The sequence below is a fragment of the Kockovaella imperatae genome (assembly GCF_002102565.1).
Source record: "Kockovaella imperatae strain NRRL Y-17943 chromosome Unknown BD324scaffold_2, whole genome shotgun sequence".
NCBI classification, from domain to species: Eukaryota; Fungi; Basidiomycota; class Tremellomycetes; order Tremellales; family Cuniculitremaceae; genus Kockovaella; species Kockovaella imperatae.
The window spans coordinates 1,141,986-1,162,580 of record NW_019028942.1 but is presented as its reverse complement, the minus strand read 5'-3'; the positions used below and the strand labels follow the sequence as shown (position 1 = coordinate 1,162,580).

Here is a 20,595-nt window from a genome sequence, read left to right as displayed (position 1 = left end):
AGTCGAAGGAGGCATCGAGCCCGACTAGGATACGATTATAATGACAGTACTGGAACATGACCGTATTGAAAACCATTCATCGCGATGGACAGGGAGGCTCGAGCGTCAATGGGCACGTAGTGCGTGAGACCTGGAAATTGTCCTTCATTACTCCACTCCGCCCCTTCCTGACACTTGTGACTGATCCACGTCTCATTACGCTTATTGAATCTTGTCAAACACAGGCCTCATGCAGGAAGGAAGGAATTCGCCAAACAAGCGCAGGCGAACAAGCGACCGATTGGGTGAGGCTACGATCGCCGTCAAACGTCGCAAGTGCGCTGTTGCGCCTACGAGTCAGAATAGGGTCCACCTGACTCATGACGCTCTGCTGTACTTTCGTGATCACCTTCAAGAACATGGACTGAAAGGCGTGGCCGCCCAGCTGCTGTCCGCAAATCAAAGCTTCTTCAATTTGTTTCTTCCAGTCTTGGACTATGAGCGTCTTGTGCTGCACTCTCAGAACGCGGACACCCTCTGCAGGGTCTTCCACAGGGGTATGCACGCAGATGAGACGAATCGATACTGATCTAGCCAGTGTGCCCGTCAGGAGATCCCCCCGAGGGCCTAGACTCATGCACATCGTCGCATAGCAAATGTCGTCTTCTGAAGACCTGTCGATACCTCACTATTGAAGACCCGCCAGCACTCGAGGCATTGATCAAAGCGCACAAGCCATGCTTCGATGGTGCCAAATCTGACGGTAGATTGTTGGCCCAAACGCACCACAAGCTCTTTCCAAACGTGACACATCTCTCCGTTAAAGGTCCTCTCGCTTGGAAATTGGCTCTGGATTACTACTCTGACTCCTCGCACGATCAAGCTTGGCGCAAGATCAGATCCCTCATCAAGATCATAAATCCTCTCCATCTCTGTATCTACTTTCAACGACCAGTGTTTCCCGGCTACCTTGTCATGGATCCACCTATAGACCCTGAGGCGCACCTGGATGCGGCGACACCGGAGGAAGTAGACCGCTGGATAGCGGAAAACAAAACGGCAAGATTTGGAATCTCCGAGATTGTGCGAGTGTTGGATCAAAGCTGGGATTTAGAATCCATCACTTGTCACAATGTCACTGAAGAGGATTTTCCAACTGTCTATTGTCCATCTCATCGTGTGATTTTTCGACCTTTGTATCGAGCCATTGGAGACTTGCGGACCCTCCGGTGCATCGAGACAAGGGTCAGCCAAATGACAGAAGCTGTTCGTCAGCTGGGAGATGATGACTATTCGTTTGAATTTGTTGGACTGGAGAATATCGGAGGGGGAAGCGCGAAAAGGCTGTACATGGCAGAGAATCAGCGCCTGACCGATCCATCCAAAGACAGCTGTGCCGAGGACGAGCTCCTCAACAAACTTGTTCTGAACCCAACCCATCCAAACACCTTGATCGCCCAAGTGTGGGGAAGGTTGTCCCTCAAAGAACGGGCCGCAGCTCAGCCTCATGTCAAGTTCTCCTCGGTAGCTGAGGCGTGTCCGTGTAGGTGTTGCGGACAAGTATAGGTGGTAGGATATCGCATGCACATTTGGTGAACCATTGCGCCACCTATAGCGTAGTTCGGGGCGTTGGTCCGTCACCGTATCTTTTCCCGTGGGCGACTTGCGAGGTACTGTTCATGACGCATAGTGAGACTCGCCAGTAGCTTGTACAGAATATCATGCATCTCAGCGTTCTCCAACTCCAAAAACCCAACCTCGATTTCACTGTCCTTGTGTTTCATATATAGATCCGGTGCCACTTTCCATTACGGCAGCCACTTTTGGGATTTCCATGTTGACCTCATCGTAGCCGAATTGCTGTTTCGAGTCGGGTGATATCTGAGGAGCTCATGATGATGAGCACGACCTCAGCAACATTCACGAGGACGACGACGGAAGAGGGAGTAGGCCACAGCATGGCCTAATTACACGATCTGTAGTGCTTTCAGAGGTCATTCGCCCTTCAGTTTCAGCTCCTAATCACAAATAGGCCATCGCCACTGGCCACTCGGAATATACCCCAACCCTGTCCACCCGCTTGGGTCGTCACAACGCCGTCATTGTCCCGACTCGATTTGACAATCTCTCAACTCTTTCTCTCTTCTGCCTCGAATGGATCAAGAATATCACACGATGATCGGACCGTCGCCTTCTCCCTCGCCCAGTATGGCGGGCTCATCCTACTCGAGTGAGTCCCATTCGTTGATCCCACTCCTTACTTCCGTTCAGCCTCACCTCACCGGTCGTCCCCCCTTTCCAATCCTCCTCTCTACTCACCCTCTCGTATTCCCTCGCCCTCACCTCATCGCAAGACATCTCACGGTCAAGATCGTGCCAAGCCTCGAGCCATCCCTAGTGATCGGCGTCGGTCAGGTCTGTCCAATATGAGCATTGCCCCTACCACTTCGCCCTCCCCTTCTCCATCACCCTCTCCTCGGTCGCCCTCCTCTATGACATGTTCACCACCTCTCTCAAGATCTCACCCGCTTCTTGGCTCGTATACACTCTCGTTGCTTCACTCTCGCATGTCTCACGCACACGCCCCACATTCCGTGCCTTCAACATCATCGTCCGGGTTCTCACTCCATCTCGGAGCGATAGGTAAAGGCAAGGACTGTCCGCCAGAGCTCAGATATCCAAAAGCCGAAAGTATACCCTTTCAGGCCACGTACTATGACATTGAAGATAGCGGGAAAGGGAAAGGCGCCATACAAACCCCTTGGGTTGGCACGATAGACCTCGAGCATCATCTCTTTGATCGATACTCAGCCTCGCACACCTTGAGCTCAGAGCTACCACCTCCACCAATACACCCAGGTTTCAAAATTGCATCGTTTGGACAGCTTCAGATCCTCATCAAAACTGCAAAATCCGCCGTACGTGTCTTCGTCCTACCTTATGACCTGAGACGGCTGCCCATCGGCGGGAGATTGTTGGCCAGGGAGAGGACTTTCGTCGATGGGAGATCGAGCGATACGTCACAAAAGGGATCATTACGATTCTCGATCCAGGTCCAGTTCGCGTGTCTGCCAGATGAGCAGGACCCGCTGGAAGAAGGCTCTTCGACTACCCGACATCACCGGATAGGTATCAATCATCAAACGTCTACACCCGAGCACCCAGTGAAGAAAGCATATTTTGTCTCTCGGTCCATCAAAGTCGTCTTCACTTCTTCGCCTCCGGAATCTCACGAGGTCCAGACAAGTGAACGGACAGACGAAGTGATCTTGCCGTCCGAGACGTGGCCAGATTCTCCAGACCGAGGTCGAGGGTCATTCGTCCCCGGTTCTCTGGGACGATCAGAAGAGTGGACAGTCCTGCGTCAGAAATGGATGGCCAAGAAGCGTGTGGCCGAGGAGATGTCGGCTCTTCAGGAACATCCAGATTCTCCACCGTTCACGCGGACAGTATTACCTGAGCGAAGGCTTTCGCCAGAACGCGCCTTGTCACCTGTCAGAGGGTTCTCACCACTGCCTCGAAAACCATCCGATATGGGATCATCTTCGCCCAATGGATCGGTGGTCGGCCTCTCGATGTTATCTCAGATCTCGACATCACGTCCGCCCTCACGCTCAACTACGCCGACGCCCGCCGCACCCGCCTTGCAGACACTGGCAGCTCAGGCACTTCAAACCAAACCCGCAAATGTGTACGCGCATCGTCAGAGAAGTAGACGGGGCAGTCCGACAAGAGAAGAGAGAGAATTGAGCGAGAAATTGATGAGTAGACTCGAGGTTAGAGATGAGTGACGCATAATGTAGCATACAAAAGCATTGTCGGATACAAGACCACCATTCGTATCATTATCAACGTGAAAGCATGTACGAATACACACAAGACTCCAGATACACTTCATTCAAGGGCTCGAATCTGGATTAGAGACTGAAAGCCTTTCCCTCTTGACCGCCTCGTAGATCGTCTTGGGTCGTCCTGATCTGCCGGAGGCTCCAGACCTGACGGATCCGCCTTGGCGTAGCGGTTTTGTCTCAGGCTGATTCGCCGGGGTGGCTTTCGGAGAGGCGAAACGAGAATTGACAGACGTCCTGTCTGTGAACCGTGACCTGGATGCCTCGGAGGCCTGTGCGGGAGGCGTAGGCGGTACTGGGGCTATCGGAGAGTACTGGGATGCAGGAGAGAACAGTGACATGGGAGTAGATCCTCCTCGTCGGTTGATAGAATTCACCAAGTCTCTCACGGGACGACGCGTGCCATAGGGACTAGCGGGAGGACCGATCGAGTCGACGAAAGGATCACGCGGTGTCGACTCGGCTTCATGAGCAGATGTTTGGTCATTGTTCTCTTCTTCTCTGCGAGGGGACGACACAGGTGTCCCAAACGTGGTGGCTGAAGTGTGCGAGTCAACTGATGTACTCCTCTCTGGGGAGGGTGATCGGGGTCGAACAGTATCAAGGGAGAAGGTCAAGTCTGGCGCCTGATCTCCAAAATCAACCTGAGCGCTGATGGTCGAGACCGACCGCAGTGTTGTCTCCCCGATGTCCCTTGTTGCCAGACTTGTCAATGACGTACCATGTCGATGATGGTACAAATGACCAGGCGGCGTGTCCCCATCCATGCGCTCAATCACCACGTCTTCGGCCGACGAGTTGGACCCCTGCCTCTGCACGATGACCATGTCACGCATCGATCGGACAGAGTTGAAGCTGCCGAGGCTTGCCATGCTGCCATCATAGTGGTGAAAGTAGGTGCGTGGCGGTGCCAACTCGTCGTCATCACCATCATCTATACTGGCTAAGCGAGTTCTCTGTAGTCTTGAGACTGGGACGGGAGCCTCGGTCTCAGCCAAAGACGAGTGCCTTGACAGGAAGGGAACACCTCCTTGAGCCATTCGCTGGAAGAATGAACGAGTTCGACGTACGGGCATCGAGGAGAGGTCAGGCGAGACCAGAGTGGATTGTTGTTGGCGACCAAATTGAGCGTGAGTGATAATGCCTTCTTCGGGATCGGACGCTGAAGTTGATCTGGATCCGTACGATCGAGGGACCGATTGATCAGAGAGTGGCCGTGGTCGACGAGATGGGGGCGCCAGCAGGAGTCTCTCGTCGGATTCGAGATCAAAGTCATGAGAAGGATGCCCCAGATGGTCGTCAAAGGGATCTGTGTCAAAGTCTGTCCGCGAGCTTGTCGGTGTGGGTACGGGACCTTCTTGGATGACCGCTCGTATAGGTAAGCTTCGCCCGAAGGGATCAGCTCCCTCCTCAGAAAGAGAATGCCCTCTACTGCCCAAGAGACTTTCCGCCGGTCGCCAATCGCTCGCACTGTCTGGTGCTACCCAATCCTCCTCCGGAATCGATGCAAACCGCCTCGAGTCCTCGTCTTCGAGCATGTCTCGACGGATTTTTGAAGGGCTGTACTTGAGGGCACCTGACTTGGCCGGGCTTCTGGGACCATACAGCATGACTCCATCCCGGCCACGCAGCGACTCTCGTCTACCAGGATCTGCAAGAACCACATACTTTTCCCCTCTTGTCCGTGCGAGACTGCCAAATTTGTTGGCAAACACCACACTCGAGTTGAGGGCTTTTCGACGCCAGGAGGGTGGGTCTCCGTCAGCATTTGCGCCGATCTCTAGACCTCCTCTCTTCTCGGATGGATCGTAGCCTGAACCGAAGCGCTGTCGCTGGCGGTTCCGCTTCTTGCGTGCCAGGAGGAGAGCGATTGCCCCTGCTATCAAAAGGACGCCCGCCGCAGATAGACCAATTGCGACTTGTTGCGACAGCGTCAAGTGCTCTGGACCGGATGAGGACTCGGAGCCGGTGGGTTTGACTGATGTTGAGATAGGGGCTGCCAGGATTTAGTCGAGGAACACAAGGATAGACTTACTTGACATGATCGTGTCCTCCGATACACTCTGGGTGGCAGTGATTTGTTGCCCATCCGAAGTGTACACAGTGATCGCTGCAGAGGATGACAGTGTACTGGTGGTGGGGCCAAGCGACGTCGCATGCTCCCCAGATGACGTTGCGAAGCTCTGCTGCCAGGTGTTTGACTGAAGGTTGAAAATGTGGATACCAGGCTCGGCAGGTCCATCAGTGCCATAGCCTTAGGGGATGAGCTGGAATCTGTCAAAGTGGGCATACCTCCAACAATCAGCACTTGATCTCCTCCCACGTTCAGTGCATTATGATCGAATCGCCCGGATACATCTGGAATTGTCATCAGCTTTAGACCATTTAGGATGACCAACCATCACTGCTCAAGACCTGTGACCATGTGCAGCCCGTCAGGTCCAACTTCCACCCGTCCGCCATCGCTTGGCTTAAGCCGGCATCGGCTCCGCCATACAGAAATGCTTGATCACCAGCGTCATTGAGAACCAGAGTGGCGCCTCGACGTCCAGTCGGAGGGTTCCCAACAAGACTTCTCTCTTCCCAGACCGACCCATCGGCGATCGTATCGAAAGTATAAACTGTGGACATGTCGATGGCGCTTGGATTACCGGTGAGAGTAGATATAGCGACACCTCCAACAACAAGTAGGGTACCATTAGGTAGCAGGGCAGTCGTATGATGGTACAGTCCGGAGGGTAGTGGAGGCATGGGAGTAAAGACCTGAGAGCTGGAGTCGAATGCGTAGGTATCACTGAACGCTTGCCCAGATCCATCGTTCTTGAGACCGCCAGTGATGTAGACCGTACCTCCGGATGACACAGCCGAATGATAGATTCTGCGTATGGGCTGGCTTCCCCAGGCTTCAGGCTCATGAGTGAAGCCTGTGCTGTTCAAAAGCCAAACAGATGTTGCGCTAGTCTCGACCGGCTCAGACCCGCCGGAGTCTCCGCCAAAGAGCAGAGAAGAATTCTCATCTCCCGTAGAGAGGGTGTGGAAGGCATACGGTGGGCCTGCACTGGCGAAGCTGAGTTGAGACACCGGAGGAGAGGTCACATCGAAAGAAGCGTCGAGAGGGATGGTGATGAGATCCGCCGAATTGACGCCAGATGCGTACGATGAGAAATCGGTCGAATCGACCTTGCCGCCTTGAATCAAGACTGACGGTGGGGACGAGACATATGCCGAGGCTGCACCCCATCTCAAGGTCAGTGAGTGTCATGACTCCTGCTCACCTTGGGACCAGCTGGTAACTCTCGGCTGACATCGTTGTTGGTGCGATCAAGAGAAGTGTGACCATTCCAATGAAGCGCCAAGAGGGAGTAGATCTCTGTTTCATCGTAGAACCCTTCGATGAGACATATAGCTCAGCCTCTCGAGGGAGTGCAGATGCGGCGTGATGAGAATATGGCAAGCGTATAGAATGGGTACTAGTTCAGGATAGACCTAGACGGAAGATGTGCAAGCGACGAATGGATCGTTCCATGGCAGGTTGAATGATGGCAATTGTAATGTTGAGGATAGATAGGTTGATTCAACATTCTCCAAGTGACAACCCTCCTTCGATGTGATCAGCAGTCTTTCAGCCGAGTCTTATTGAAGCACACGACGCTCTGTCGAGGCGTATAGGGTCGTATGTATGCTGGCCGCATGTCCATGCGATCGTCTCCAATGGCCTGACACCAAAGGTTGGAGACAAAAGTTATTACACGGAAAGTGAAAATCAGTCGCGTTGACAGCAAACCTCAGCTCCTCCGACAGCCGTGACTTTTTCACGCAATGTCATTGTCAGCAAGAGTCTACCGTGCGAGAGCATAATCGAGACGTGTCCGTGTTGGTCATCTGCAACAAAGATACAAGCTGATGCTGTGCTGAAATACCAACTCATGTACAAAGATTCTCATCAACCCACCCTCTGCATCTTGTCCATTCCTCCCATCCCTTCCATGCCCGCATCATCCGCAGGTCTCTTCATCCCTCCACTGAAACCTCCACGAAAGCCTTGCCCTCTGCCTCTCCCTCTGAACCCTCCACCACCACCACCACCACCACCACGTCCTCTGAACGGCATACCCTGGTTGTTGAATCCCATTGGAGGGTTCATTCCGCCCATCGGACCGTTCATACCGTTCATAGCCATGTTCATGTTCATGTCGTTCATTCCCATTCCCATTGACATGCCCATACCAATACCCATATTCATGTCCATGCCCATCATGGGATTCATCATGCCGTCCATGCCGTTGCCCATATTCATGCCGTTGCCCATGTTCATGCCGTTGCCCATGTTCATACCGTTGCTCGTTCCGACGGGATTCGGCACCATTCCCATCAATTGCATTTGCATAACGGTCGTCTTGACTGCGTTCAGTTGAGCTTGGAGTAGCATCCGTGCTTGTGGAGTAAGTTTTGGGTTGATCATCATCTTGTTGACCTAAACTGTCAGCTGTGCAAAATCTGTCCTACTCACCTCGCCGGTGTACTTTTGCATGACCGCGGGATTGAGCATTTCCTGCATCCGGACAGGATCGAACATGGGTGTCGGAGCTATAGGCTCGGCAGGGGCGACGTCTCCGCGGGTGCCAGCGCCGTCCTTAGAGGTGATAGCTCCCTCTTCTCCGTCCTCTTCACCATCCTCCTCCCCATCCTGCTCTCGACTCTCCCGCTCCTCCTTCTTACTCCTTTCAATCTCGCCGTCCACATACCCACGCACTCTCTCTCTAAGCTCTGGATCCGCACGCAACTTGTCCAGACTTGCAATCTTGCTCTCGCACGCCGGGCACTCGAAAGAATGATCCAGCAGATACGTCGTGATGCACTCTTCACAGAATGCATTGTCGCAGCATGGTGCCCGGACAGCTTCCCAGACGAGCTTTTTGCATATTTGGCAAGTGAGTGACTCGTCCAGCGGTTGTTGATCTCGAACGTCTTGACTGTTGAGAGCTCGGGGCTTTTGAGCGGTTTGTCTCTGCCATAGACGGCTTCAAGGTCAGAACCGACTATTCTAATCTGGCTCACGCATCGGGTATGGCCTTGACGAAACCTCCATCGGCAGTCAACATGGCGCCTCCGGATGATCCTTCGCCACCAAGCGGCGTGTCGACCGTACGTAATAGACTCCGGGGAATACCTGTGACTCGAGTAAACCGCTTGCGGTCTTGAGCTTCGGGATTGTCATTCTCAGGACAGTTTTGGATCCAATGGCCTGCAAGTGGGGCGAATGCGCATTAACAGAGCTCTCGTGCGCGGCCATGCATCCCACCTTTTTGTCCACATCTGTAACATATGTATCCCGGTGGGGGCTCCTTGTCTGGTGGCAAGCTATAATCAAATTTTGAGCTCGAAGCAGTTGCGTTTGGCCGTTGGCGTTGTCTGAATTGAGCGGCTGCACGGGGTTGTCTGAGAAGTTAAGCAGGCATTCGGATGAGCTGACCCACTGTGACATGTCATCGAGATCCTGCTCCCAGGCATCCTCTTGCTGTTGAAACATTGCCTTGATTCTCGCATCTTCCTCTGCGTCCCCCGTAGTAACATTGACAGCAGGTGCAGGTGTCCCTTTATCATCCTTCCCGTCGAATCGTTTGCTCATACTTCCGTACATTCCCGAAGTCCCCCTCACGCCCTTGTTCTGCTTCGCTAGCATGGCATCCCGAGCATGCGCTTCGATCCGGTGATCGCCAGTGAGGGATTCCCCTAGGGCCGTTCCGACAATATAATTCTGTGCATTCCCTCTGCCTTTGGCGGAAGACGGTAAACGCCTCGCAATGAGAGATGAGGATCGCGGGATTTGATGATTGTCATCTTTGAACTCTGCAACAAGGAGTCAGCATGAGAACTTGCACGCAAAAGGTGACTTGCCTTCGCCAGTGACATTATCGTATACTCCTATATCGAAATCTTTTCCATTGCCCATTCGATTAGCAAGTATGATCTCCCTCTTGAGGTCAAAGACGGAGATGTGAGTCCCGTCGAAAGTGACTCGGGATTCATCCTTGCTAGCACCCCATCGGTAGAAGACGGTCGACATGCTTGCGAGGACGAGTGTGAGCACAAGGGTTTCTCTGGCTCTGGCAAGTCCGAGGTTTTGGATTGGACCTTTCACCGGACGGTACGAGTGACTATCAGATCTGAGAAAGTGATGAAATTTGAGCGGGCGTAATCTCTCTGAGCCCCAGATCAAGAGGAAGTAGTAAGTCAATCGTACACAATTCAGTCAAGCTTTCTTGCCTCTCGTAAATCTTACGCAGACGGCGGCGATCGCCGCGACGATAAGATCGTCGCCATACCGACCGCGAGACCATGAGAGCTGTCTGGTCCATGACAACTTCGCAACAGGAGGCGAGATACTATGCCACCGACGCCCTCCAGCTCGCTGAGAGCCGTATCCTCTCGCTCCTTTCACATTTCTGCGTCTCTGGCCACGCCAAACAAGGACCATCATGTTCGAATCTATCCTGCTGAGGCCTTTCCCAAGGCCTTCGCCGTGGCCTCAACTCACGCAGGGATCAAAAAGGTCAAGGGGGCTTTGGATCTAGGCCTACTCGCTTCGACATCGAATCGACCAACCTCTGCAGCGGCATGCATGACGCGGAACGTTTTCAAAGCTGCGCCGGTGACTGTGACGGCGGACCTGTTGCATTCCTCTGGCGGACGGGCTGGAGGACTGATCATGAATTCTGGATGTGCCAATGCGGTCACTGGAAAGCAAGGATTGGAGAACGCTTGGAGAATGTCAAAAGGAGTCACAGAGGGATTGCAGTCTAATGAAGGGACGCTGGTCATGTCGACTGGGGTCATTGGCCAACAAGTCCCGATTGAAAACATTGAACACGCTATTCCTACGCTTACTTCTAATCTCGAGTCGACTTCTGAGTCTTGGTCTAATCTGGCCCTGGCATTTATGACGACGGACACGTTTCCCAAGTTACGGACGAGGGAGTTCCAGCTCAATGGTCAGACGATCCGGATGGTCGGGATCGACAAGGGTGCAGGAATGATCGCTCCATCCATGGGTCCGCCACCTCCGCCTCACGCAACGCTCCTGGGCGTCATTGCGACGGACGCCGCTGTAGAGCCAAAGACCTTACAGAGCGCTCTGCAATATGCCGTCGATCGAAGCTTCAACTCAATCACTGTCGATGGGGATATGTCGACGAATGATACGATTTTATGCTTTGCAAATGGTGCCGCGTCTCAGTCGGCTGTCGAGCTGGACGAGAAAACGGATCCGGCTGGATACAAGATTTTCAGAGACGAGCTGAGGTCATTGGCCGAGGAGTTGGCCCAGTTGGTCGTAAGGGATGGTGAAGGGGCCACCAAATTTGTGACGGTCCGGGTCAAGGTGGGTACAAACTCTCCAATTCGTAGTTGATGTCAGGGTGCGGCGACATACGAGATGGCCACGAAAGTCGCTCGAACGATCGCCTCGTCTCCTTTGGTTAAAACGGCAATGTATGGCGAGGGTGAGTCAAAATATCCACCACAAGGCCTCTGATCATAGATGCCAACTGGGGACGTATCCTCTGCGCTGTGTAAGTGTACGTCAGAGATAGTCACTCACGATCAGCGGGTACTCGCCTGATGCCGAGTCGACCATCTCTCCTACGTCTGTCTCTGTCGCGTTCCAGCCTCCGTCCTCAATGACAGATACCACCCCTTTCAAAGTGTTAACCAACGGCGAGCCGGAGCAAGACATCGACGAGACCCGGGCTAAAGAGGTATTGAACCAAGAGGACATTGAGATAGTGGTAGATCTAGGCTGTGGCAGTGAGGAGGTAAAAGTGTGGACCTGTGATTTCAGTCATGTGAGTAAGAGCACGAGGTGTGAGTTGACGGACGTCAGGACTACGTGACCATCAATGGAAGTGTAAGTGTCAGTCTTCTATACCACTGACAGAACAGTACCGCAGCTAGATCGACATAGATAGATATAAATGACATGATGCATATGAATAGATGTGAGCTAGTGCTACATATGGTGGATGCCGTCGCGTAAACCCAACGAGTGCTAAATACAACCGAAATCCCTGCTCGGGCTAGTGAAGGTCAACATCCATGGACTGAGCTGGATGTTCGACCCATTCCTGAGCGTCCAGCTTGGTCTCCCATCCCCCGAAATAGTCCGTTGGCATGATCTCGGGGATCACTGGAGCCGAACTGATTTCATCCCATTGAGACTGACCCAGGGCTTCGAGCTTGTAGGCGTCGAGGGGAGCAGCAGGGGCAAGAATTGGACTACTAGGAGGAGCGGGGGGTGGAGGTCGGCCAAGAGGGATGACGAGGAAGCCTTTCGCTTTTTCTACTTTGAGCTCTAGGGAGAGTTGAACGGCAGATCGCTTCTCCAGGGTTGAACGAGTGGGTTTCTTCTGAGGCATCGTGGTGGAGCGTTTCAATGATCCAGGGCATTTTGAGAAGAATGATCGAGGAGAGAGTGAACATGTTGGTGAGGAAGGATGTGAGTGGGTAGAAGGGATAGGAGTGCCTTGAGCGTGCGGCTGAATACTTGGTCCTGAAGTGAGGGTAGGGTGACCCGTCGGCGTGGAGCAGGATGAAGGGGGTGCAGAACAATATTGAGTGGGTCTTAACATCGGCCTCGAGCAGGAGGAAGGCGATTGACTCGGTTGACCATGTTGAACCTGTTGAACCTGTTCTACAGGTGAAGCACAGAAATGGGCTCCCCCAAAGCTAGAGACATGTCGAGATGATGTATAGGAAGGTGCGTTGAGACCAGCAACAACGTGTGCGCTGGCATGATGTTGTGGGTTGAACAGGGGTTGATGATGTGGTGAGACGAGCATGGATTGAGGTTGATCAGAGCGATTGTTGTTGACCATGCAATGATATGAGCTTAGACACAGCGCTGTGAGATTGAGAAAGATTGAGGAAAGCTGATTCAGTTGACTGAGTGAGTGGATGAGCCCTTTTTTGCTTTTCAAGTCGAAGTGGGTCCCAAATAGGCTTTTCCCGATGGGAATTTTTTTGGCTTTTGGGGGGATGCAACGAATGGGATTGGCTGGCGGGAATGGATTGGGGAGGAAGGGCTTTGGAGTGACGGTTGAGAGAATGGCGGCGAGAGAAAGTGGAGTGATGAGCGGTCTGGATGGGATGTCTAGCCAGTCCCAAGAAGGTTATCAATTGCAGGAGTTGAAATTTCTTTGACCTGATGATGAGATAATGCGTCGAGATCGGTGGATCCCTTATGGTAGTTTCGGGCTTGGCACTTTGCAGAAAGTGGCGTCGTGGCACACTTCGAAGATCCTGGGCGGCGTGTGTTGTTGATGATGCGTGTGTGGGTCTGTCTTGCCACTTGAAGATAGTCGCTACATGGAAAGGAAGACCACTCTGTATTCTTATACGTCGCCATTACCTAGGCGGACATTCAAATTTGAACCTCAGCAGACGTTTCAAAAAAATGGGCATGGACTCCGACTCTTGGAAAGTCGACGGACAATGTATGGTCCGACCGATGAAGGGAGCTAAGAAGACTTGAGCTTCTCGAAACCTTCAAGTGGGTGAGTAGAAGGGTAGGTTGGAAAGCCAGCAATGGTGATGGCATGTCACGCTACGCTATGCATAGATGAGAACCCCCCACCCCCCTCTGGGCTACTTGCCCGCCCTTCGTCTCGCTTTGCCAGGTCTGTTCTTTGCCGATCCACCCTTGGGCTTTCCCTTCTTGCCACCCTTGCCACCGGTCGAATTCCAGCCCGGGAAATCGTTCGAACTCTCCTTTGTGTTTTGTTTCGACCTCCGACCTCCACCCCCGAGGGAATATTTAGCATCCCGAGCGCGGCGAGGCATCTGAAGGCGGTCAACCGTGTCGACAGCCTTTTGCACCCACCTTGCCCTTTTGACCCCCAGCACGACCATTGGACCTGCCAGTATCCTCATCGACCGCCTCGTCCACTTGAATACCAAACTCGTCGTCTTCATCACCCAATTCCATCCCGTCCTTGCGTTCTGACCATTTTCAGTCAAGCTCTACGCCACACACTCACTCCTCTTGATCCCGTGCATACGCTCTGTAAAGCTCTTCTTGTCCATTTCGCGTTGCTTGAGTTTCTCCTGTTGAATCTGCTTGCCAAACTTTTTCAAGTCTCGCTGCTTTTTCGCAGCTTCAGACTTTTTGATGTGAGTGCTGCAGAAAGTTAGCGGGAGTGAGGTAAACTTCACTTACGCCTCCTCGACCAATTTGGTCCTGACTCGTTCCATGTGTTCATCTGATTTGACCATCTCGGCGTAATAATCATTGGGTCGGGAAAAGGGGATATCATGCTTAGAACAGAGCTTGCGAGCGATCGGGACTTGATCAAGGGCGATCTTGTAGCTACAGGTCAGCAGGAGTCTTCAAACGAGACGTACAATGCCATCTCGCGTTGCAGGTCTTGACGTCAGCCCCAGCCCCACCAGAAAGAATCTCACCATCAGACGGGTCGACATCGACCGTGGCTTTGCTGGACAACGTCAAGTGCTCTTTCCAAGGAAGCAAAGTCACATTGATCTGCTCTCTTAGGAGCTTCATACCGGGCTATAGGTCAGCGGAGTAAGACCAAGTCTGACTCACCTTGTTGTTCGTGAGGACCTTTTGAACAGGTATGGCGTCTTCCATGGATGCGTCCGAGTCGACCTCTTCGAGATCCACGGGGGCGGCGACGGCAGCGCTCTAAGGGGTGTCAGTGCTGGCGGGACGAGCCACAAATACCTGGATGGCAGCTTCATCGGCATCCTCCTCATCCTCCTCATCTTCCTCGTCTTCCTCATCTTCCTCGTCTTCCTCGTCTTCCTCGTCTTCCTCGTCTTCCTCGTCTTCCTCGTCTTCCTCGTCTTCCTCGTCTTCCTCATCTTCCTCGTCTTCCTCATCTTCGTCCTCATCTCCCTCATCCTCCTCTTCGTCCTCCTCATCTTCGTCCGCCATTCCCAGACGAGCCTTATCGAACTCGTCCAAGTCCTCCTCGCTGACCAGCTCCATCAACCTGGCCAGTCCCTTCTCACTGACTCCCTCATTCTCCTCATCATCCTCGCTGTCGATATCCTCGGAGTCGAGCGAGTCCAGCTCCTGAATCTCGCTGATCCACTCCTCTTCAGACTCCAACTTCTTCGTCTTTGCCATCGGTACCGCCCTGGCCTTGCCCTTGCCCTTACTCTGCTTTCTAGCTTCCTTCTTGCTGAGACCTGCCATCGTGTGATGTTCAACAGATGCATGCATGCCTGCCTGCTAAAATTCTGAAAATCTAGCCAGACACACAGCGGAACTCGCCGCCCGGTCAAAGCTGCCACAAGCACATTTCGGCGATATTCATCCATCCTTGCCACCTTGGGATCCCCTTTGCATTCAACGTCTCTACCGCGTCCGCCATACACCATGGAAGCCGGTCCGTCCAACGGGTATGGGTCACCAGAGTACGGCGGGGCGGAGGAGGAGGAGTATGATAACTCCCAATTACTGAGTTATGAAGATTATTGGACGGTCATCTCTGGGTATATCGGCGAGAATGGATTGGTCAGGCAACAGACGGCGTCGTTCAACGAGTTTGTCGACAATACTATGCAGGAGATTGTCGATGAACGGAGATTGTTGACGCTGGATCAGCACGACCAGTATACGGGCTTGGCGAATGACGAAACGGTGAGATGACCGCTAGACCTCAAAGCTGACAAGCAGCGGCGACATGAGATTGAGTTTGGGCAGATTTATCTCGCTCGTCCGACCATGACAGAGGCGGACGGTCATACGCAGGCACTGTTTCCCAACGAGGCGAGATTGAGGAATTTGACGTACTCGTCTGCGCTGTATATCGACGTGTCACGTCGCGTGTTGACGGCTGGAGGGAGTGAGGACCCGATAGAAGCCGATTGGCAACCGGCAGTGGATGAGTATGGGAATGAGATAGGGACGGCGTCAGAGAAGATCTTTATAGGCAAGGTGAGATGACCAGTAGGCTCTGAACTCATGGCAGCTCCCCATTATGGTCGGATCTACCCACTGTATTCTCGACAAACTTCCATCCGACCAGTACGCCAAAGTCGGCGAATGTTCTTACGATTCTGGTGGCTACTTCGTCGTCAAGGGATCGGAAAAGGTGCTCATTGGTCAAGAACGTATGGCTTTCAACAATGTCTACACGTTCAAAAAGGCCACGACGTCTGGCTTCACCTTCTACTCCACAGTCACGAGTCAGGTTGAAAAGACGGCCAAAATTTCAGAAATGGAGGTGAGGTTGTATCCCCGAGGAGATCGGAAAGGAGGCATGACAGGAGGCGGACCGACTATCAAAGTGAAGATACCAAAGATCAAAGTGGATATCCCTCTCGTCATTGTATTCAGGGCCCTAGGGATCGTTCCGGATCGGGATGTGCTCAATCACATCTGTTTCGACGAAGACGACACGGCCATGTTGGAGATGCTGCAACCGAGTATCGAGGATGCGTTCGCGGTGCAGGATCGAGACGGCGCGTTGGATTTCATTGGTCGACGAGGACAGAACGAGGGAGGGACCAGGGCGCAGCGTATGCGAGCGGCATTCGACGTGTTACAGATGGAGCTACTGCCGCACGTGTCAACCAGCGAAGGCTTCGAGTCGAAAAAGGCGTATTTCCTCGGACACATGGTGTCAAGACTGTGTCAGGCGACATTAGGGAGGCGAGAGCTGGACGACAGGGATCACTTTGGGAACAAGCGGATAGATCTGGCGGGTCCGCTGTTGGCGAACCTGTTCCGACAATTGTTCTACAGGTTCACCAAGCGGATCAGGGATGAGTTGCAAAAGGTGAGCAAGAGGGCGGCATACCGAGCTGACTTTAGTGCATCTCCACCAACAAAGAGTTTTCCTTGACTACTGCTATCAAACCAGACATCATCACGAATGGGTTTCGTACAGCCATCAGTACGGGCAACTGGCCCACGGGATCCAACACACATCGTGTGGGTGTGTCCCAGGTACTCAACCGGTACACCTACGCCTCCACTCTGTCCCATTTGCGTCGCTCCAACACACCGATTGATCGAGGAAGCAAGGCCACCAAGCCGCGACAGTTGCACAATACACACTGGGGCATGGTGTGTCCCGCCGAGACGCCGGAAGGTGCTGCATGTGGACTGGTCAAAAACATGGCTCTCATGTCGTACGTGTCGGTTGGTTCGCCCTCTGCCCCTATCATGGAATTCTTGGAGGAATGGGGTTTGGAAGATCAGTCAGAATACATCGCCGCGCCGACAGCGACCAAGGTGTTCGTCAATGGTGTGTGGATGGGAATCCATCGCGATGCGCCGACATTGCACCAGAACCTCTTGCAGATGCGTCGAGGGGGTCAGCTAAAGGACGAAGTGTCCATCGTGCGAGACATTCGAGAGCGCGAGCTCAGACTGTGTACGGACGCTGGGAGGGTGTGTCGGCCATTGTTCATCGTCGACGAGGCAACACAGACGCTCAAACTGACCAAAGCCGATGTGGACAGAATAGAGGACGCCATGTTGTCCGAGGATGGGGCGGCCAACCCTAATGGCGGTCGTGAGGCATTTGACGAGTTGCTCAGCACGGGTGTCGTGGAATATGTCGACGCGGCAGAAGAGGAAACGATTCTCATAGCCATGTCGGCCGAGGATCTCGACAATGCGCGGGTCATGACGGGCAGAGAGGAGCTGGTCAAGGCGCGAGCGGCTCACAATATGGAATCGTTTGACCCTGCGGCTCGAGTCAAGAGCACCAATTGGTCTCAGAACTACACGCACATGGAGATCCACCCTTCGATGATTCTCGGCGTTTGTGGATCCATCATTCCTTTCCCTGATCACAATCAATCGCCTCGAAACACGTATCAATCGGCCATGGGCAAACAAGCCATGGGCATTCATCTGACAAACTATCAACTGCGCATGGACACGATGGCCAATGTGCTATATTACCCCCAGAAACCGCTCGCTACGACGCAATCGATGAAGTATCTCAAATTCTCCGACCTGCCAGCAGGACAAAATGCCATTGTCGCCATCATGTGCTACTCGGGATACAATCAGGAAGATTCCGTCATTATGAATCAGAGTTCTATCGACCGCGGTCTGTTCAGATCGTTGTATTATCGATCCTACACGGATACAGAGCAGACCAAGGGACTAGAGAAAACAGAGACGATTGAAAAGCCTGATCGAAGCGATACATTGAGGATGAAGCATGGATCGAGTGATCGGTATGCCAAACTCGATGCCGATGGGTTGATCGCACCGGCGACCAACGTCAATGGCGACGATATAATTATTGGCAAGACGGCCCCGTTACCGCCTGACAGTGAGGAGTTGGGACAACGCACCCAGTTACATCAAAAGCGAGATGTGTCGACGCCTCTCAAATCCACCGAGCAAGGTGTTGTGGATCAGGTCATGATTTCGACCAACGGAGAGGGCAACAAGTTTGTCAAGATTCGTATTCGATCGACTCGTGTGCCTCAGATCGGAGACAAGTTTGCCTCACGACATGGTCAAAAGGGTACGATTGGAATTACCTACCGACAAGAGGACATGCCGTTTAGTGCGGAGGGCATCACTCCGGATATCATCATCAACCCCCATGCTATCCCGTCTCGAATGACAATCGGTCACTTGGTCGAATGTCTCATGTCAAAATTGGCCACTCAGATTGGTCAAGAGGGAGACGCGACCCCGTTCCACGACGCGGTGACGGTCGAAGCTGTGTCCAAGATGCTCCGCGCGAGGGGATTCCAAAGCCGAGGTTTGGAAGTGATGTATCATGGTCACACGGGGAGGAAACTCCAGGCTCAGATCTACTTTGGACCGACATATTATCAACGATTAAAGCATATGGTGGAAGACAAGATTCATGCGAGAGCGAGAGGGCCTTTGCAGATCTTGACGCGGCAGCCCGTGGAGGGTAGGAGTAGGGATGGAGGTTTGCGGTTCGGGGAAATGGAGGTGAGCGACGAAGCGATGCGCAGCCGAGCGACACTTATACGTGCAGCGTGATTGTATGATCTCTCACGGCATTGCTGGGTTCCTCAAGGAGCGAATGTACGATTCATCGGACGGTTTTAGGATCCACGTGTGTGATCAGGTGAGCCTTTTGTCAGTAGACGCTCGCTGACCCGCAGTGTGGACTCATGGCCATTGCCAATCTCAAAAAGCAAGAGTTTCACTGCTCAGTCTGTCGAAATTCGACACAGATTTCTCAAGTGTACATCCCCTACGCGGCAAAGCTATTGTTCCAGGAGCTTCAAGCGATGAACATTGCGTGAGTGGATATGGACGTGCCCAAGCTGATCGACAGCGTTCGGATGTATGGCGATGCAGAGTAGTATGTAATTACATGATGGTGCATGCTTCGTCCCCGCCCAAGGCTCCAAGGTCCTGTCATTAGTTCAGCCGCTGCAGGATGGATACTCACAAAGCCCTCGGGTAAATCTCCCATGATCTCTTTTGGCGGTCCACCGAGATCCTGCATCTCTCCCACGAGTCGTGCTATCTCTCTCCCGTCCTTGTCGTCGTTGAAGTCTGGTTTTTTGAATGTCTTGACGATTGTATCGACAAGGGCAGACTGTTTGCGATACTTTTCCAACTCGGACGGGGTGACTCCAGCAGGTGGAGAAGCGAGGTATCCGGGGTACTGAGATCAGCGGGGACAGGATCCGAGCACTACTCACTTTTGAGGCGAGCTCCACCATGGGGTCCTCGAGCACTTCACGGGTCATCAACTGAGCCATCATTCCGTCTAATAGACCACCGAGCTCGTCATCGCCGTCGCCTAATCCATCCAGAGCAGAGGGGTCCGAACCGAGCTGAGCAAGAAGAGCGGCTAATGTGGCGTCGTCGGATGTTTTGGTGTTTGAACCTGCAGATTTGAGCTGTTCCATGGTTTGTCGGATTGTGTCATCGAAGCTTGGGTTGGGGGGACGAGCAGGAGCAGGAGCAGGAGCTGAGGCTGAAGCTGGAGTTGGAGGCTGACTGGGACCCGCTTCGGCATTTTGGTTCTTGTCCAGACCTAGCGCTTCCAAACCTTCACCCGATAACATCATCTCGATGGCCTTTTGCCAGGCTTTTTCTTCTTCCTCTGGACTCATCCCTCCTTCCCAAGGTCGGGGCGGCGGCGATGGGGTCTCGATTGGTCCTGTCTTTGTGGCTTTATCTGGCATCGGACCGGGTGGGTTGGAGCCGGCCAATTGAAGCAAGAGCGATTCCATACCTTGCGCTAGGGATTCGTCGAAATCTTCGCCGTCGTCGTCGTCCTCCTTTTCTATCATTGGCCCAAGCGAAGAAGAGGTACGCGATTTGGACGGTCCAGCGGTGGGTCTCGCTGGGCTCGGCGCATTGAACGAGGCGAGGACATCTCCATATATTCAGCCTAGAGCTCCGATCACTCTGACTCACCATCGAGTCCGTCCACATCGTCATCGTCCGACTCGTGCCCCGTGTCTCTATCTCTATACACTTTCGAAGGGCTCGACATGGGGTGTGTCAACGATAAGAATTGAAAGATTGAAAGAAGTGACCGGGTAAATACATACCGGGCCACCCAAAGGGGGGCAAGCTTAATGACGTGGCAAAAGAGCTTGCATCCTCCAGTATCAACCCTGAAACCTTTTGCCACTTTTAATAACCAAACAATAATAATTGTCGGGATCGGGTGCCATGTAGACACGTTGTGGTTAGAGATCTATAGGGACATGCCTCATCCGCAGATACCCTCTCCCAAAGCCGCGCGGATGATATCTATGCGTTCGTTTTTGA

The 20,595-nt window shown here is 53.1% G+C and overlaps 10 protein-coding genes across 10 annotated transcripts; 5 read left to right on the top strand and 5 right to left on the bottom strand.

The window, feature by feature from the left end:
- The first annotated feature begins 111 nt into the window (after positions 1 to 111).
- BD324DRAFT_251378 (hypothetical protein) lies at positions 112 to 1,638 on the top strand. The gene is made up of 2 exons (XM_022012288.1): positions 112 to 536; positions 578 to 1,638. Exons 1-2 carry the CDS (start codon positions 230 to 232, stop codon positions 1,543 to 1,545), a joined length of 1,275 nt encoding a protein of 424 aa, XP_021873816.1. The 5' UTR covers positions 112 to 229; the 3' UTR covers positions 1,546 to 1,638.
- Positions 1,639 to 2,154: 516 nt separating this feature from the next.
- BD324DRAFT_607160 (hypothetical protein) lies at positions 2,155 to 3,770 on the top strand (the record flags this gene model as incomplete). The annotated part of the gene is made up of 2 exons (XM_022014053.1): positions 2,155 to 2,209; positions 2,251 to 3,770. 2 exons carry the CDS (start codon positions 2,155 to 2,157, stop codon positions 3,768 to 3,770), a joined length of 1,575 nt encoding a protein of 524 aa, XP_021873815.1.
- A 1,232-nt stretch (positions 3,771 to 5,002) lies between these two features.
- On the top strand, positions 5,003 to 5,756 carry BD324DRAFT_251346 (hypothetical protein). Its single transcript, XM_022012287.1, has 3 exons — positions 5,003 to 5,205; positions 5,246 to 5,577; positions 5,640 to 5,756. The coding sequence occupies exons 1-3, from the start codon at positions 5,102 to 5,104 to the stop codon at positions 5,642 to 5,644; spliced, it is 441 nt and encodes a 146-aa protein (XP_021873814.1). The 5' UTR covers positions 5,003 to 5,101; the 3' UTR covers positions 5,645 to 5,756.
- A 252-nt stretch (positions 5,757 to 6,008) lies between these two features.
- BD324DRAFT_251312 (hypothetical protein) lies at positions 6,009 to 7,322 on the bottom strand. Its single transcript, XM_022012286.1, has 2 exons — positions 7,103 to 7,322; positions 6,009 to 7,068 (listed from the first exon to the last, which is right to left on the bottom strand). The coding sequence occupies exons 1-2, from the start codon at positions 7,204 to 7,206 to the stop codon at positions 6,213 to 6,215; spliced, it is 960 nt and encodes a 319-aa protein (XP_021873813.1). The 5' UTR covers positions 7,207 to 7,322; the 3' UTR covers positions 6,009 to 6,212.
- A 372-nt stretch (positions 7,323 to 7,694) lies between these two features.
- On the bottom strand, positions 7,695 to 10,061 carry BD324DRAFT_644543 (DWNN domain-domain-containing protein). Its single transcript, XM_022017595.1, has 6 exons — positions 9,726 to 10,061; positions 9,305 to 9,677; positions 9,130 to 9,266; positions 8,886 to 9,072; positions 8,338 to 8,848; positions 7,695 to 8,301 (listed from the first exon to the last, which is right to left on the bottom strand). Exons 1-6 carry the CDS (start codon positions 9,892 to 9,894, stop codon positions 7,771 to 7,773), a joined length of 1,908 nt encoding a protein of 635 aa, XP_021873812.1. The 5' UTR covers positions 9,895 to 10,061; the 3' UTR covers positions 7,695 to 7,770.
- Positions 10,062 to 10,112: 51 nt separating this feature from the next.
- BD324DRAFT_615990 (putative arginine biosynthesis-related protein) lies at positions 10,113 to 11,829 on the top strand. The gene is made up of 6 exons (XM_022014779.1): positions 10,113 to 11,208; positions 11,245 to 11,329; positions 11,368 to 11,398; positions 11,434 to 11,671; positions 11,710 to 11,733; positions 11,769 to 11,829. The coding sequence occupies exons 1-6, from the start codon at positions 10,216 to 10,218 to the stop codon at positions 11,778 to 11,780; spliced, it is 1,383 nt and encodes a 460-aa protein (XP_021873811.1). The 5' UTR covers positions 10,113 to 10,215; the 3' UTR covers positions 11,781 to 11,829.
- Positions 11,830 to 11,831: 2 nt separating this feature from the next.
- On the bottom strand, positions 11,832 to 13,018 carry BD324DRAFT_615988 (hypothetical protein). The gene has a single exon (XM_022014778.1). It carries the CDS (start codon positions 12,698 to 12,700, stop codon positions 11,903 to 11,905), a length of 798 nt encoding a protein of 265 aa, XP_021873810.1. The 5' UTR covers positions 12,701 to 13,018; the 3' UTR covers positions 11,832 to 11,902.
- A 402-nt stretch (positions 13,019 to 13,420) lies between these two features.
- Positions 13,421 to 15,057, bottom strand: BD324DRAFT_615984 (eukaryotic rRNA processing protein EBP2-domain-containing protein). Its single transcript, XM_022014777.1, has 8 exons — positions 14,715 to 15,057; positions 14,566 to 14,615; positions 14,428 to 14,526; positions 14,286 to 14,391; positions 14,226 to 14,247; positions 14,041 to 14,190; positions 13,862 to 14,001; positions 13,421 to 13,823 (listed from the first exon to the last, which is right to left on the bottom strand). Exons 1-8 carry the CDS (start codon positions 15,040 to 15,042, stop codon positions 13,675 to 13,677), a joined length of 1,044 nt encoding a protein of 347 aa, XP_021873809.1. The 5' UTR covers positions 15,043 to 15,057; the 3' UTR covers positions 13,421 to 13,674.
- A 139-nt stretch (positions 15,058 to 15,196) lies between these two features.
- Positions 15,197 to 19,166, top strand: BD324DRAFT_644540 (hypothetical protein; the record flags this gene model as incomplete). Its single annotated transcript, XM_022017594.1, has 7 exons — positions 15,197 to 15,489; positions 15,526 to 15,786; positions 15,821 to 16,630; positions 16,666 to 18,786; positions 18,833 to 18,925; positions 18,963 to 19,102; positions 19,139 to 19,166. The coding sequence occupies exons 1-7, from the start codon at positions 15,226 to 15,228 to the stop codon at positions 19,164 to 19,166; spliced, it is 3,717 nt and encodes a 1,238-aa protein (XP_021873808.1). The 5' UTR covers positions 15,197 to 15,225.
- Positions 19,142 to 20,335, bottom strand: BD324DRAFT_615978 (Pex19 protein). Its single transcript, XM_022014776.1, has 3 exons — positions 19,512 to 20,335; positions 19,256 to 19,474; positions 19,142 to 19,218 (listed from the first exon to the last, which is right to left on the bottom strand). Exons 1-3 carry the CDS (start codon positions 20,106 to 20,108, stop codon positions 19,174 to 19,176), a joined length of 861 nt encoding a protein of 286 aa, XP_021873807.1. The 5' UTR covers positions 20,109 to 20,335; the 3' UTR covers positions 19,142 to 19,173.
- Between the last annotated feature and the right edge of the window lie 260 nt (positions 20,336 to 20,595).

What these genes read in the sequence shown, in the direction of transcription:
- BD324DRAFT_615984 (XM_022014777.1), bottom strand. Translation starts at nt 15,042, where the DNA reads ATGGCAGGTCTCAGCAAGAAGGAAGCTAGAAAGCAGAGTAAGGGCAAG. An exon ending in AGGTCCTCACGAACAACAAG is followed by an intron (nt 14,392 to 14,427) that starts GTGAGTCAGACT and finishes GCTGACCTATAG; the next exon opens with CCCGGTATGAAGCTCCTAAG. An exon ending in CTGCAACGCGAGATGGCATT is followed by an intron (nt 14,191 to 14,225) that starts GTACGTCTCGTT and finishes GCTGACCTGTAG; the next exon opens with CTACAAGATCGCCCTTGATC.
- BD324DRAFT_251346 (XM_022012287.1), top strand. Translation starts at nt 5,102, where the DNA reads ATGAGAAGGATGCCCCAGATGGTCGTCAAAGGGATCTGTGTCAAAGTC. An exon ending in TTGGATGACCGCTCGTATAG is followed by an intron (nt 5,206 to 5,245) that starts GTAAGCTTCGCC and finishes CTCCTCAGAAAG; the next exon opens with AGAATGCCCTCTACTGCCCA.
- BD324DRAFT_251378 (XM_022012288.1), top strand. Translation starts at nt 230, where the DNA reads ATGCAGGAAGGAAGGAATTCGCCAAACAAGCGCAGGCGAACAAGCGAC. An exon ending in CTGCAGGGTCTTCCACAGGG is followed by an intron (nt 537 to 577) that starts GTATGCACGCAG and finishes TGATCTAGCCAG; the next exon opens with TGTGCCCGTCAGGAGATCCC.
- BD324DRAFT_615988 (XM_022014778.1), bottom strand. Translation starts at nt 12,700, where the DNA reads ATGGTCAACAACAATCGCTCTGATCAACCTCAATCCATGCTCGTCTCA.
- BD324DRAFT_615978 (XM_022014776.1), bottom strand. Translation starts at nt 20,108, where the DNA reads ATGATAGAAAAGGAGGACGACGACGACGGCGAAGATTTCGACGAATCC. An exon ending in TGGTGGAGCTCGCCTCAAAA is followed by an intron (nt 19,475 to 19,511) that starts GTGAGTAGTGCT and finishes CGCTGATCTCAG; the next exon opens with TACCCCGGATACCTCGCTTC. An exon ending in GAGATTTACCCGAGGGCTTT is followed by an intron (nt 19,219 to 19,255) that starts GTGAGTATCCAT and finishes AACTAATGACAG; the next exon opens with GACCTTGGAGCCTTGGGCGG.
- BD324DRAFT_251312 (XM_022012286.1), bottom strand. Translation starts at nt 7,206, where the DNA reads ATGAAACAGAGATCTACTCCCTCTTGGCGCTTCATTGGAATGGTCACA. An exon ending in AGTTACCAGCTGGTCCCAAG is followed by an intron (nt 7,069 to 7,102) that starts GTGAGCAGGAGT and finishes ACTGACCTTGAG; the next exon opens with ATGGGGTGCAGCCTCGGCAT.
- BD324DRAFT_615990 (XM_022014779.1), top strand. Translation starts at nt 10,216, where the DNA reads ATGCCACCGACGCCCTCCAGCTCGCTGAGAGCCGTATCCTCTCGCTCC. An exon ending in AACGGCAATGTATGGCGAGG is followed by an intron (nt 11,330 to 11,367) that starts GTGAGTCAAAAT and finishes CTCTGATCATAG; the next exon opens with ATGCCAACTGGGGACGTATC. An exon ending in GGACGTATCCTCTGCGCTGT is followed by an intron (nt 11,399 to 11,433) that starts GTAAGTGTACGT and finishes ACTCACGATCAG; the next exon opens with CGGGTACTCGCCTGATGCCG.
- BD324DRAFT_644543 (XM_022017595.1), bottom strand. Translation starts at nt 9,894, where the DNA reads ATGTCGACCGTCTTCTACCGATGGGGTGCTAGCAAGGATGAATCCCGA. An exon ending in CGATAATGTCACTGGCGAAG is followed by an intron (nt 9,678 to 9,725) that starts GCAAGTCACCTT and finishes TCCTTGTTGCAG; the next exon opens with AGTTCAAAGATGACAATCAT. An exon ending in TGCAAAAGTACACCGGCGAG is followed by an intron (nt 8,302 to 8,337) that starts GTGAGTAGGACA and finishes CTGACAGTTTAG; the next exon opens with GTCAACAAGATGATGATCAA.